General features: G+C 33.1%; 1 protein-coding gene across 6 annotated transcripts in view; it reads right to left on the reverse strand.

Moving 5' to 3' along the window:
- The window catches only part of LOC137927119 (guanine nucleotide exchange factor DBS-like), a 117200-nt gene that overhangs the window by 73015 nt on the left and 27728 nt on the right, over positions 1–16457 (reverse strand). For all 6 annotated transcript variants that reach the window (XR_011107743.1, XM_068770920.1, XM_068770924.1 and 3 more), the window contains exons 2-5: positions 3797–3998; positions 1836–1926; positions 1528–1758; positions 486–619 (exon numbers count right to left, since the gene is read on the reverse strand). Coding sequence is in view for 5 of the 6 variants with exons in the window: in XM_068770920.1 (XP_068627021.1) it covers positions 486–619; positions 1528–1758; positions 1836–1926; positions 3797–3998 (658 nt within the window). In the remaining variant the exon portion in view is untranslated. The remainder of the gene's footprint in view (positions 1–485; positions 620–1527; positions 1759–1835; positions 1927–3796; positions 3999–16457) is intronic.

Genomic DNA, 16457 nt, shown 5'->3' on the forward strand with positions numbered 1-16457 from the left:
GATGTCTTACTATGACATTTATTTCGTTTACAAGGAGTGAAATTTTAAACAACATACTAAGGCAAGTAAGAAAAGAACCAATATTTAGCCACTTCCGCACATGCAGTGGTAGTCGTACAATAAAGTGCACCGCCCGCCAGCCCGCTGATAAATGCGTATGCGGCAAACAGTGCGAATCACACAACCGCCACCGCCACATTACTCAACACGTGTTTCACCCCTCCACGGGGCATCTTCAGGAGTTATGTTACACCGATTAGTGCCAAACACAGAGTGACTCTGCACTTTATTGCACGACTACCACTGCATGTGCGGAAGTGGCTAAATATTGGTCCTTTTCTTACTTAGGATGGACTTCCGCGAGGTAACGCCTGATTCCATTAAATACTAGGGCAAAACAAATCAAGCTTATCTTTATGTAGTAAAAACTTTTTCAAGCTACTAAAAACTCTTCAATGTCTATGATTTTAAAGTAAACAACTTACCTAGTTTCTTGGCTGTCTAATAAATCTTTGGTTTGTGTAGGATCGTTGCCCATGTCGCAGTCTACTATCTCATGCATGAAGTCATCAAGTTTGGTTGATATCTCTTTCATTAATGTCGAAAATTTCTCCAAAGCCTGTAATGGAATACAAAATTAGAATATATGTACTTAAAGTTTACATTTGTTAGGTGAAGTAATTTCTCAGATTTATCATAAAGGCGATCAGCTCGATATGATATTTACCAAAATATCCACAAAGATATTTTCAGTGCGCAAGGATTAACATCATCTTTAATTTAAAGAAAAGAAGGAAAGATATAAAGTTACTATCTAAACTTCAAATGGATACGTAAAACTAAAATGTCAAAAGGGTTCAAATGTAATCTAATGATTAATATGTAATCATATTCAACAGAACTACTATTGAGTCCTTTCTAAACGACGTGTAAAAAAACTTCTAAAAATATATTTGCCTACGCAGTTACCAAAAAATAAACAACTTGTCTCATTTGGTTAGATATAATGAGCTAAGTACGCATTTACATGAAACAGCCGTTGCGGGTTACGGGTAGGTTCTATTGTTCTTATGTTAATTTTTCCTAATTTTCCGTGTATTTGGACTGATCTCTAATTGAATCGGTAAGTCGGAGTACTTTTATATTAATGCCTGATTATTTTGGAATAACCTTATAGATAAATACATTGGAAAATCAGGCCACAGAGAATAGCGTTTTTTTTTTTTTAAAAATACCTATGTAAGCACATCATTACACGTCTTCGTACTGCGATAATCTATCCCTTTCATTTGCTTACAATAAGCAGTTGAAAGATTGTATTAACTCTAGGCAACGAATTAAATATAGTATGTTAGGTAATGAATCCTAGCGTTCGTTTATACAAATATATGTATATCAAAATTGAAATAAAAATAAAAATGAACAATAATTACATTAATATTTTGAGGGCATGATTTAAATTCCAGAATGTTTAAGTATACTCCAAATAAATGTAAACGCGGTATTATAAATAAGAGTTCCACTTACAATTCGCTGCTGAATCCACTCGGAGTGTGAATACTGGAGCTCTCCTCCGAGGTCCGGCGTAAGCTGCGACCTGTCAAAGTGTTCGTACAATTCTTCTATGCAGGAACACACGAGAACGCGGAACCGAAACTCTTCTTTAAACAGCTTACTGCTAACTTCCGACAAAGCCTTTTGCAGAAAACTGGCCGGTCGTAAAACGTACACCGAATGAATCACACCAGGAAAAAATTCCTGAAAATTATATCATTTTAATTTTCAATGCAACATTATTTAAAAAAAAATAATTACATACAAACAAACATACTTACAGATATCCTAATTAATACAGCTTTGACTGAATTCCATCTATCTTTTCTTCGATCTATTATTATGTGAAAACCCATTTCTGCCTCGAGCAATCTGAAATGAATATGCAATAAAATTGATATTAATATGAAATAGGTTTCTTTTTTCTAATCATTTTATTTATTTCTTATGCCATACAAACATCAGCTACTTATGTATGATGCACATTTTTAATTCTTATTGCTTATGTGTGTACACATGATTCGAGAATAAATAGAGCATTGATGAAATAAAATAATGTACCAATTAATGTATAATTGAATAAAACTTCTAAATTGTATAGTTTATATGTATACATTTAAGCCGTATTTGCCCATAAGAAAAATTGTAAATAATGATAAAACGCTGTCGTGACTCGCAGCTGGGAGAAGAATGATTCGTATTAAATAGCGGCATCCTCCTCCCAACTGCCTGTGTTTAGTTAAAGCTCAAAAAAATATTGTAAACAAAACACTAGCGACACCAATTATAGTTAATAAAAACTTTATATATAATACATAGTTAGAGATGTATTAACGTTATTTTTCATCTTTAAAACGTTTTAAAAATGCAGGTACGTTTTATCGGAAGCCGGAGTAAACAATCGATAGACTAGGGGCCCCTCGGTTGTTGTAGACACGTGCAATCTGCCAACGTAAACAATCTAGTGTCGATTGAGCAAAACATGGGCATGGCCTACTTTCTGTTCACCACATATCAGACTTTTTTAACGACCACTAAATCTTTCAGCGGAAATAATGGTTTAGATTAAAAATTCTTTACTTTAAAATAGAATAAATTTCCCATCCGATCCCTACGTTTGTTGCCCCTAAATTAAAAAATCTGACTTCCAAAAACAAAACTTAGTAAGAAAAAGGAAACAAAAAAAATTAGTTAAGATCGACTGGCATTTGTCAATTATCGACGAGTATATTTCGAGATGTTTAGAATCTAATTTTAAAATAAAAATCATTATTTTAGTATTAACTTATGTATGTAACGCAAATATGGTAATTTTTTCATTTTTTATGTTGATATTTAGTGTTTGATTTTAGATACATATTGAGAGCAGTAGTTACTTGTAACCTTGCAACAGAACTACACATTTATTGAAGATTGTTAAGACGGTTGGATACAATTATTTATCCATTACAACTGGTAATGAATTTGATAAATAATTGTAGCAATTTTCTTACATAAACTTGAGAAACAATGACACATAACAAACGTAACATACATTGAATCGAGGTAACGTAAATAAATGCTAGGGGAATCTAAAATCTTTCTGTTCTTTCCATTACATTTTAATATTTTAACAATTTACGTTGTAGTCACGATGGGTAATCATTTAATAGTGACATGACTTGTCAATAAAAATGTGATGCTGCACAAGGTTGGAAATTTTCAATTCTATTCAACAATATGTCCCCTCTCGCTAACATGAGACTGCACGACATTAATATATAGAGGCAAAACACTTTCGCACTACTGTTTAGCTGTAGATATACAGGTTGAGATTGAATGGTTGTGTATACACATTAAAAGGATGATTGTATATCTTATTTGTCCGCAAAAAGGTTTCACACCTATTTCCAATCAACCCCGCCCACCTAGCACTATTAACCGTTACACTAGTTTTATGGACATTTTGTTTCTAACTTGACGCAATTAATGGTTAAATTCGTATTTCATCCATTATCTGAACTGAAGTTGTGAGTGAGAAAACTCAGGGGGAAGCGACTGTGGGTAGACCACATAGCACAGAACGGATGGTCCCAGGAGCGTTAAGGTTCTGTAGTTGATATCATTGGCAAGAGAAGCATACGACGTAATATACTGGCCACATCGAATCAGATCTATTTGAAATATAGGGGAGGGGGAGAGGGCTTAAGTCTAAGAGTGGGCGTCCTACAGTTGTATTATGATGATGATGATGATGACTTACGAGGGCACGGAGGTGAGGTAGAGAAGCAGGCGGCGATACTCAGCAGCACTGATGAGATGGAAGTTGTTGTTGTCGGGAAAGGTGATGAGTGGGCGGTGGTCTTTCGCGAGGCCCCCGGTGGCGAGTGCATACTGCGGCAGCAACAGTTCCCCCACGCTGCGACCCTCGTCCCCATCACTACCGCAACCATCGCACTCCGCTTCTGTAACACAAGTCACGTTTGTTACGCATAATACATTCAATGTAAACGTCGATGAAGTTTATTTTCTGATTAATGCCAAATAAAGTGTAAGTGTAAAAGCTTTATGAGTCGAATTTATATCTCATTTTTCAGCAACAAAGTTTAAAGCTGTTATACATATTTGCGATCAACCTGTATAAAGTGTCCACTCTGAAATATGTTACATTAATTATTTTTTTCTAGTATGCGACAAGCCAATTTATTCTTCCAGTACAAAGCAAGGACGAATAGTTAATAATAATTAATCTTGATGTATCAGAATTTTAAAAACTTTTTCTTTATATGTTATCATTGTTATTTATTATTTCTGACATTTAATTTTATATCGGGTGGAACATATATTAACTGACAGCAAAAGAGTTCATTCACACATTCATCCCTTTAAAGCTTTTACACCTATAACCAATTACCCTGTCCTGGTAAAAAAAAAATATTCACACATTCATGAAAACATAATTTTCCAAAGCTTCTCATAAATGGTATAAACCCCAAAAAATACACATAATTGTATACCAAAATTAAAAGGAAATTAGAAATATTACGACTTTTTAAATTTAAAATAAACTGTCTGTGGTTTGGATTAAAGATGACGCATAACTCATGAGTTTCTAATTTTGTTTATAAATCATTAAAAACAGTTTTATAACACTACGAGTAGATTTAAAATGTAATCAGATTTAACAGAGATAATGCATTACTTACACTTAATTGAATTTAAAGTAATTTGGAATGTATGTAGTAATAATAAAAACGTAACTTAATAATTCATAACACTATTGTTTATATAATATTTAATAGAGAGTGTTGATTGGAATTTAAAATAAATGTACGTGATATTTTTTCTTTCGTAACTGTTTAAATTACATCCATTAATTTCATAGAAGGTAAACAAAGGTGAGGAGAAAGAACAATTCGCTAGTTTTTGTGGTTAATGAAATCAATATAACTAAGTTTGAGAAAACTAGTTGGAGAAAACCGTCAGGTGCGCTAACGAGTTTACTCTGTAATAAGTAAACTTAGTTACCTATAAAATTCTTACCGTTACGTATCCAGGAATATAGAGTTTAACCAATATTCTTACTTATATACCTTTGTCTATAACTTTATACTTTTCAAGAAATCGTTATTTTTTATGACACTTAAAATCCTCTTGTAACACGCGGAACGGATGTTTAAAAACTTCTTATAATTATAGGTCGAATTTTTTATTAGAATAATTACGAAATATATTAAAACCTAAAATTGAATCTAACAAAAAATTTAACATTACAATTACATTAACATAACTCGTCCAGATCTAGTAATAACATTAATGTTATTGGCTTGGTTGCTTTAGGTAGTACAAAGTACAATATTGAACTGACCATGGCATGGTGTGTTGGTAATAAGTAGTTTTTTTCCTGCACTATGGCATTATACGTGTTTTTTATAATTTTTTTCTCTTCTTTATTATGTTTTTTGTTAATAATTTACCGGCCTATTAAATATATGCATGTCATTCTATTACCATACATACTGTTATACCCTTTCCTCAAATAATATTACTACCTATTTTACTATATGAAATAGTAAAAACGCTGTAAAAGAGTATAGTGTAGTAGTCATCTTTGATTTTTGTGTAGCTGCATATAAAGAATTATACAGGCAAAAGAAGCTATGCTTTAATGACATACATTATAATAACTAAAATAAAATCAACAGAGGTCCAGAATGTTCTTTAAACATATATTACTTAAACTACATGTTAATTTTAATTATTGTTTTTTTTTTTATCAGACATCCATAAATATTCGTAGCATTTATGTTTGAAATATATATTTGTCGCATTGAGAAGCAAGAAATACAGAGGAAATATTTTTTTCGTAAAATTTATATTATATAATTTAGAATCATTAATTCGATATTCAATTATTTGCCCAAAATGCCAGATTGGTCAGGACGGCCATGACTGAGTACAAACAAAGTTTTCGTTATAAAAAAAAAAACTAGTTTTTTGGCTAGTGATCTTTACGTACTCAATGCCAACTAGTGTGACATTACCGCAAAATAATATAAACTAAATATTTTTTAATAAATGTTTTAATCAACTTTCACTTGTTGGTGATTAATAAATATAAATATATTGTTGATAAAAGCAAATAACCGCAATAATCTGAGATTATCCTTTCCCGCTTCGCAGACAGATGTAATTTCAGTTAACACTTGTAAGGATGAAACCTTAACACTGACAAAGCCGCGCTAATGTGAAAAGGGTGGAATGCGGAATTTACTAGAACAATGGGGACAGTAAATTAAACGAGATTTATAATAAAAATATTGGTTTCATTATCTTGTTTCTATTCTTTTTTTAAATCTACAATTGAAAAATTACTTTTTTTAATAGGCCAAATTTTGAGGAAAGATCCTTTACCTAACCCGTTTGTTGTTCACAACGAAAAAAATCCATACGTTTTAGACGGCTAGCTGAACGATTTTTTTTAAAAGAGCTATTACATATCGCTTTTTATTTGCATTTGATCCCGCTACCATCTCCATGAAAAGCTTCAGAGCAAGGGGACGATACCGCCGTTTTTGTGAATCTGTGACCAAAGTGACATTCATTTATGAGACTGAGATATATAAAGATGTTTAGTGCAATAAACTGATTAATAAGACATTTCCATGCTGCAACATATATAATTAATGGATAACATTTCTGCCGTTTTGGGAAGAGTTTAGTCTGTAAGAAGATATTACGGAAGAATTTTAGAGACACTTCTAATATACATTAGAGAAAACCTGCTTCATACGTAGCGGTATACCGTGTGATCCGTCCTTAACGGCGAGGACGGAGTGTTTTTGTCTTGCTCCTACGTAATTTAATCTTGGCTTTTGTCTCATCAATCTAGTATTTATTCTAGCTAAGGCGCCTTCGACCTTGTTAAAGTCGTCTGAAGAACCTGGCCGGTTTCAACCGGTCCTATTGCAAATCTATAGAGAGGCCATACGACAGCGCTTTGATACTGGAAACAGCAGTACTTACCTTCTCTGTCAAGAAATCAAACACATACAGAAGTAATTTCAATACCCCGTTAGATTTTGTTTTTTAAGCACCCTATATTTTTAATTTGAAGTCAAGCATCAATAGAAAATTTATATGTGAAAAATACATCAAAGTCAGGTAGAGATCGAGTTTTTAAAATGGCACCTTTATCGCATCCGAATAAAGGCAGCGCAGCGTGTAATCAATCATAAAGAAGTTACGTTGCATAAGACTTGCGGAGTTAGTTTTAACTTATTTATAGAATGAAATAAGTTTTAAGTTATAAATAGGGTAATTTAAATATAATGTTTTTGAAGGTCGAGAAACACGTGGAAAACACAATTTTTTTCCATTGAATTGAATTCAGGTTAAATCGATCTATATATTACGTTAACTTTTATAAATAAAAATGAAACTCTAAAAGTGTTACTAAGCGATAAAACGATTTGACCACTGCGGCTAATTTTAATTTTTATATTTTCGTTATCAACACGAGGAACATTTATAAGATTTTTTCTTTCCCAATGAAATACACGAGGAATAAGGAGGTTAAAAACAGAACTTTTTTTACAGAAATTATAGAGTAAACTTTTAACTGCCCATTCGTATACCATAAGGTAGCATTGAAATGAAAATATAAATAATATTATGACATAATATATATATGAAATATGGATTAATATTATTTTTACTAAAAGAAGTCCCTGGTTGCGGGTACCACGAGACCGGGGTCACCGTGGGGTTCTTTGGGGGAAGCAATGCCTCGCAGTGACAGGGGTGACACGACGATGTAAATATAACAACAATATACAACATAAGACAACATTTTTGTCGATCGGGACAACTGATTATTAATAGGCAGTTGAAAAATAAAACCTCAACATTATATAATACTTTACTTAAACAGAAACTTGGAGAACATAATCTTTCGATCGATTTTAGAAAAAAAGAAGGCAGTTCTTAGTTACCGCATCGCTAGGGATTCTTTTGTTTTTCTGATAATTACAATAGATATCGATTTCAATTGACGCTATTCTTCATGTTAAGACTGATGAAGCAGAGATCAAGTAGGTTTCGTTCGACTTTTCTCGAATGTTCTTTGTATGAAATAACGCTTTGGCTAAAACTTAAATAGCCTTTTTACTTTATTATATTAAATTCTGAATAAAAACAGTGTACTTCGGATTACGTGTTGTTCTATATTGATGAGATACACACCCATTTACGTACGGGACAAGAAATGCGCTTGATTTTTGCCTAAATATTATTGGACCTTACTAACCCACTGCTGGATATACCGCTACCATTGAAGATTAAAAGCTCGGAAATCAAAATGTCAAGTTTTTTTATATTAACAAAACCACTTAAAGAAATATGTTTGTTTTACGAATAAAGTTAATAATTATACTTTAAAATTAATAACAGACATTAAAATGTCAATGACATATTTAATATACTCTATGTATAACCAAAGTATTATTTTTAAGTATCTGTGGATATTATTAGTTCGTTTGGATTCGAGAATATTCGATTCGATTATCGTCATTCATTTCGCGAGTGAATAGCCAAAGTAATCGAGTCAAGGGTACACGAGCCGAAACTACTTCGGCAGCAGACAATATGACAATCAAACAGCCGGACGATTGGATTACTATTTAGATATTTAACTATGCCTATTCATGAGTCGAGGCTGATTCTAACTGCAATGCCTTTAATAAATATCTATGCTAAATAAAGCATTAAAGAATATTTAATCAAAACCCAAATAACGTAATAATATTTGAGATAACAAAGGAATTCGTGAGGATGTTGCTAATTCTTTTAATTTATAATTACAATGTCTTCTGCAATTTACAAAAAAAAAAGAAATTAAAAAAAAATGATCAAATATGTCTTAAGCGCGCAATAAAATCAAGTATACAGCGAAATTTATGCTGTTTATTTAGTGTAACCAGATTGGTTTGTTTATAATCAATCCACTGTTAAAATTAGACAAAACCATCACCGATTGACCGACTTCAATCGATACAGTCGAGTATTGTGTGAAAATCAGTCACAATACGAGCAAATAACATGAAAAGGTCATTCATGACAACGCTTCATTAAATTCCACGTTAAAACGAAGTCCAACCCCACTCGCCATATTCTCCAGATATTACGGTTAATGGGCACATTATCTGTCCGATTGGCAGTTCCACTGACATGAAGACAACAAATGGCTGGATTTGTGGATAGCGCCAAAAGGTAAACACTTTTATCATAATGATATTCGAACTCTGCCAGAAAGACGAGAAAAATTTGTAACGAGTTATTGCGATGGGTAATACTTTAATAATATGTTAGTACTCCTGCACATTTAATTGCCTTTTATTGAACAAAAGCTGCGAAAAATTGCTGCGCACTTAATAGATAATCCGATCATAGAAATCAGTGAAGTGTATCCAGATGAAACTGTTACGTACAATCAGTCAAGAAAAGTCTAATAGTGCGGACGTATGTTACAGCCAGTCTTAGCCGTGGTCTTATTTTATAAGTCCCTGCGTCTATAGTACTACCGAACCTGATGTGCTGAGCTCAACTTATGCGCGGCGAGAATATCAGCTGCTCCATTCCGTCAACGTATTTACGTAATAGAGAGACTGCTAAAGCGACGTAAAAGTTTGGCACCTTTCCAATCCAGTGGAACTTCTGCGACCCGAGTGGAGGCTCCCGGAGAGTTCTCGACCTTAGGTAACATAAAGAAGTGTAGGCTAGGCATTTTCAGCGCTCTACCAACCAAATAAATGTGTTAACGTAAACGGACAAACAAGAATAGTTGCCAAGGACGCAAGGGACAAGTCGCCGACTTGCAAATTGGATCGACAACCATCGAGATATGCTTTAATCTCCACACCACGCAGACGGGTTAGCGATTGTAGTGCGGTGTTCTGACGCTGATGCCTATTCTCTAGATACTGCCTATTCTACTCCAGGCCCCTGCAAATAACATATGAAGTAGCTACGTCCAATAAGCCATGTTATTTCTCTATCGAGAATGTTCCTTCCTCAATAGGCTTAAGCAATACAGATTGAAAAAATAGGCGCCGGGAGTATCTACAGACAACTTCTTCAAAGATAGACGTACCACCATACATACCCTCAGATATATTCGAATGTGATGTAAGCGTGCTTCGACCCACATTGCAGAAACCACAACGACATTATATCTATTGCCGTAACGCTATTTCAGAGAGGAATGTGCGTTTCAGGTCAAACCGATCTACAATGAACGAACGCTACGAATTATAAAAACCGAAATTATGTGTTATCTGAATATTGATATTTGTATATGCAAATAATCCAGACACTATGATTCTTAACGTTATCTTTATACAGTCACTATTAACAGTCTTATCAAATATTTGACGTATCTAATTTTTAACAAATAATTATAACTAGCTGATAGATTTAGTAAGATTTAATACTATTTGTAGCTATTTTAAATCAGCGCTTTGTTTTCGCTTTATTTGTTGCCTTTAATTCAAATTATTATACTCGTAAGTACCTTATTGTATAACTTAATATACAAATAAACATATGTAACATTGTTAATTTCATGTGCAATCTTTAACAACGTAACATAGAAATGAAATAAAACCTATTTTTTTACAGTCAAATTTGCTGATAGTGAAACTAAATAGACTCTACGAAGATTCTTAATAATTGTTTGTATTATTAAGTATTTCAATAAATCTTTAAATTGCATTGTAATTTTGATTTTTTTGTTTACATATAAACACTACTTTCTTTACAAAAAGTATGGTGCAAATGTTAATAAAATGTAAATTCTTTATTTATTCTTCAAAATCAGTTTCATCCCATTAAAAGCAATCCTCTTCCGGTAAAATACACTCTTGCCAACGTTTTTCCTGGACCTCGATTCAGACGGAATAGTCTTTTTCCGGTGTAGCTTTCAATGCCTTCTTTGATTCTGTTTTTATCTCCTCAATCGTGTCAAAACGGCGGTTCCGCTTTAGACTTTTGAGTTTACTGAATAACCAGAAGTCGCAGGGAGACAAATCAGACGAATACGATCGTTACGGAACGATATGAGTCGAGTTTTTGACGCTTTTTTCTAAACAATTTAGCGCTTTTGGTACCTATCGAGACGACGCGTTTTAGACTCAAAATATCCTTCAAAATGCTTAGGGCTCTGTTAAGTGAAATTCCCATTTTTAACAAACTGAGGCTTACCAAATGTTATAGACCGCCTTACCAACCTTAGAAAATATATATCTGCTTCCCTAATGCCCGAGAGTTTTATATAACATTTTCACTTTACTTTTTGATCGCAGAAGTGTAAGCGTTAATTGGTCAAACTAATTTTAACGATGTCTGCGGGTCAGAAAAGTTTTAAACATATTTTAGCTTTCACTAAAGTTAAGCAAGCTTACATATATGTGCGTATTAAATTTTTCTAATCTCTGGTTTAATTTCGGTGAAAATCATAAGCAGGAATACCTTTTATAAAAATTTATGGTAATCTACACTACGAGAATAAGTTTGAAAACGAAACAAAAGCAAGTAATAATACTTACAGAGTCCACTGTGTTGTGTCCCTGAATTGTCTTCTTTATAAATTATAAACAATAAGAGGATGTAGTAATTAAGTCTCTTTGTTCCAAATAGCTTTAATAAAAAGTGTGAAATGTGTTCATCAAATGCTTTGTTAATTGAATTTAAGTTTCCATCAGTTCTTCACAAAGAATCCGCTTATCAGTTTCACGAGGCCGCCGCTGCGTAAATGGCGGTCATTGGCCGTGTTAAAGGTTAAGGTATTTGTTAAGGATCGGAAAAACTTTCTAATGCTAATGCAATATCACTTTTTAATTGTTCATTATCTAATGTTTCAACAATCTAGTAAATCGCATAATTTTATTTCATATTATCGTTCAATACATCTTTATGTTAAAATAATGTTGCTTTAAAACAATGCATTCATGTATCATCATCAATATCTACGTAGTATAGAGAAATAAATCACTTGTCTTCGAGGTTAACATATTCTTAGCTCGTTATCATTAACAAATGAGAGAGGTTGTAGTATTCACTCAAAACACACACTAAATAGATATTATTATGATTTTGTAGTAAAAATTAACAACACGCCTAGACAAATATTTACAGGATTTGTATCACGAGTTGTCACACATGACGTCTTATTTTCATCGGAACATGTTATTTGTGTTAAAACCAATTTCACACAGATTATAATTCAACATGTAATGCACAATGTTTATCGTTATCGTTTTCTAAGCGGATGCATAATGTCATAATGACATCACTCTATCTAACGGGCATCAGAATAGTTTCCTTGATATACGATGTTCATTATACGCTCGGGAAGTTATTTGCAGAATCGATTTCATTACTTTCTACAAAACAACAAATTTAAATAAATATAGAGAACAAGGAAATAAAGGTTCGTAGACAAACGAAAGTAATTGACTTGACCAAGCGGTTTGGCTAGTTGTGACAATGGGCAGGCCACGCGTGGAACTGATATCCACTAAGTCTCCAAGTACCGGAATGGAGACCAGTGAGTGATAAGCCTGACGGAGGACCGCCCACATAAGGTGGATAGGTAACCTTAACCTAAGGTCGCCTGAAGATATTGGATGCACGGCGCATCCTGTCGCTCTTATTGGAAATCTACGAAGAGACCTATGCCCAGGAGTAAACATACTATGGGTCTTATTATCTCGGTGTAAGCCCAGTCTGGCCAAGCGGATCTAAATTGACCTGCTGGAATCAAGACTTAATAAAACCGAATTTAAATGGACGTACTACAGCTGCAATGATGATAATAATTTAAGAATTATTTGTTTTTAATTCGAAGTTATGGTTTAAGGTTATGTTAGTCTGTAACGACTTTTGAAGGATATAAAGGGCATGGCAATTTATTATTGACGTCACGTTCATTTTACCTGTCTCATGCTTTCATTTTATCCTTGTCAATTTGATTGGTGACTATCGCGTACTACGCTATTATTTGGTAAAAAATATTGCAATCATCATCGGTCGTAATAAATAAAGATAATTTGAGAATGCTGCATTACTGGTGCATTAAGTTTAAGCATAAGTATTCTATTTACCCGTGCTGTGTGAATAGTGTTAAGTAAATGCACTCTATTTGGCAGCATTATCATCATATCAACCGTAGGATATTCATTATGATCTTTTAGATGCGTCATCGATCCTAGGTCTTCAAACTTCCTCCTCTTAAACTTATTTCACCTCATACTATAAACACGTAACTCCCTTATAAAATTGCTCTTTGAATTAAAAAAAAAACATTAAATAGTTAGGAAACAAATAGCATCATGGAGCCGAGTTTTTTGGTTCTCCCGGGCACTCGTTCTAATCGGAACGCTAATCACGTTTCAAGTGGCATCCCTAGCCTAGGTTCCCATTCGAGGACATTTGCACTTAATTACAACATAGTCTGTCCACCTTAGCGTCCTAAGTTAGCGCTATTCGGTGGAATTAACACAACGAGCTGAGCCGAGATAGATATAGGAGCCATTGAGCTTAGTTATTGTTAAGACTACTGAGCGCCTTTATCATTCAGACACTTCAAACTCGGTGAAGCTGTAAATTACAACGAGCAAACAGCATATGTTCATACTTTCATATAGAAATAGAACGTTATTAAGACTATGTCTAAAGTCGAATTAGGAGTGAGGAGATTGGTTAACTAAAATAACCGACATAGTACAGCGGATTGTAAAGTTTGTGACAGCGGGCAGGCCGCATAATGCGCAGAACAGAAAGCCGCCACTAGTACTAGTATAAAACATCTGCTGACGTAGTTGAAAGACAACCTAGTTGAAGTGGTCGTAATGTTTGGATACAGATTGCTTCCCACTGATCCTATTGGGAATCTATGGGTATGAACTATGTACAGATCCTTCGGTTGAATTGGTGTGTATCATAGCATAAGCGCAATTGTAACAAGCGTTAGGGTGTAAATTGAATTTGTACCATATCCCTTATTAATTGTTAAAAACTACAAATGAAATTCTACAAAAATAAATTAAAGTTAACATAAACCAAAAATGCAGTCGTTGTATTAAAAGTACATTTTAAAATTATACAGTTATCCCTTAAAAGTTTCATTCCAAATGACGTAATAAAAAGCCCCGAAACAGCAAAATCCTCTACGACAAGTTGTAAACACGTAAACAAGTAATAGCATAGCAACGTTAACAAGGGACGTTAGTTCAGGTTTTCACATTTTTTCATGCTCTACCTCGACACGCGGCGGGGTAAATAGCTTCTGTGTTTGTTTACCTCGCCATGAACGCAAAGAAAAAAAGTAACAGTAAAACTGCCTGCGACGTAGCTTGTCGCTAAAGGGAAGTTCTATTTTTTATACAAATGTTGACATGGACTGAATAATTAAACATAGTTATTTTATATAAACTACAATAACAGTTCTGTTTATTTCAATTTATTTTCAGTAAAATTAAGGTTAAAAAATCTTTATTAAAATACATTATCACGTGATTCATCATTTATAATGATCACCTGTAAGTCATGTAAAGAATGCTGTACAAAATTTAATATAAACTAAAATCGAAATGATCTTTCTTATAACGGCATCCGTGTGTCCTATATACATTAGATCTAAGATAAATTCAAAACATACTCGGTAGGATTGTTTTGTGACCATTTTCAAGAATATCCTTCAATTCATGAAACTCTATCATCACTTTGGTTATTTTATTGTAGAATTATTTAACTATTTTTGCATGATTAACTTTTTAAAATTTTTGTTATTCATAGGCGATACATTTATGTTTTTCATATACTTCTATCTAATTATATGTGACAAGATTTTTATGTATGGCATATGCTGTCCCGGTGCAAAGTAAAGTGGAGGGTAAGCAGTCTCTTGGACGCTTTCCACCAAGATGGACAGATCTAATTAAAAATGCTACTAGAAACAATAAATGAATGATCTTACTCCACCAAACTCCGAGCTACATGACAGCATGCAAGAGCGGCGGGGACATCAGAACCGATCGGGACATGAAAACGACCACTAAAAAAAGTACACGAGTGAGAAGACGTATGTTGTCATATTTCTTTAATTAATTAATCTCTTCTCTAAGATAGTTTAAATAGCAGATAATTGCGTTGTTGCACGTTTGAATTATCCGGCGTCACTAAACATTTAGATGAACAAAACGAGATTAATACGATGTAACATAATCATAGATTTCACATATGTTATAAAAATACCTACGTTTATGATTAGTACAAATAAATATATAACAGATTATATACAACGGAATTATGAAACAGGTCTAAATGATAAAAATAATTTTAACTTGAAGGTAAATAATTTAACGTAAAACGATTTCAAATCATTGTTATTTATATGTATGACACTTAGATCGTAGTGTATGAAATAGATTGTTTTGTATTAAAACTGTTTCGTATTATCTCTTATGCACAGTACAAAAAAATGAAGGCTTTAATCTTCGAGCGAAGTGAAAAATGTCTTCGCTACATAAGCTATAAGCCGTAGTACCTGCAGATCTATACCAAGCAAAGGTACGGTATGTTTTTCTTAAAACACGACGCATAAATCTGATGTCACGTTAAAACTGAACTTTACAAATATTTTAAACTGTTCAATAACAAAATCGAACTAAAGTCAATAAAAATTATAGATTTTATACACTTTTATAACGTATAAGGTTTTAAAATATCTTTAGCGATATAATAGACAGTTATAATGACATTACATATCAAGATTACCAAAAAATATAAACATGCGTTCAATAATTATTCAAGTTTTTGTTGAGGTGAAGTAGTAAAATTATTAAATTTAAATAATACGTTACTTGTTTTATACAATGTTAAAATGTTCAATGTACATGAAGTGAAAGGCTATTGTTATTTAAACATAAATTATAAATACTCACGACATAAAGATTTTTTAATGTAAATCAATTTGTAAAAATCCCCGTTTGAATAGATGACAAGTATGTATCCCCTTTTGTAAGATCCTAAGCTTTGAATTCCAACCAGTGACCACATTTCTGTACAAAACTCACAATGGAATAGTTATCATTACCACTTCTATAGCAAACGTCATTGCTAAATATCTCCTTTAAATGTATATTACCAACTTAGTATGTGTCGCTTGAAAATAATTTGAACGAATTCATTCAATTGGCTTTCAAATACGTATAAGTAACTATAAGTAAAATATTGCATTAGTCCTTGCCTGCCTCACGGTTCATGAAATCCTTTCGTTGCTATTTATAATATGCCGTAAAACTGGCCAAGTTTTATACGAGCTATAATTTGAAATTGTGCATTTTATAAACGTTCCCTTAAACCCC

The sequence above is a fragment of the Battus philenor genome, unplaced genomic scaffold (assembly GCF_028537555.1).
Source record: "Battus philenor isolate CCGP_79_NKW_IND1 unplaced genomic scaffold, ilBatPhil1.0.hap1 SCAF_3, whole genome shotgun sequence".
Taxonomy (NCBI): domain Eukaryota; kingdom Metazoa; phylum Arthropoda; class Insecta; order Lepidoptera; family Papilionidae; genus Battus; species Battus philenor.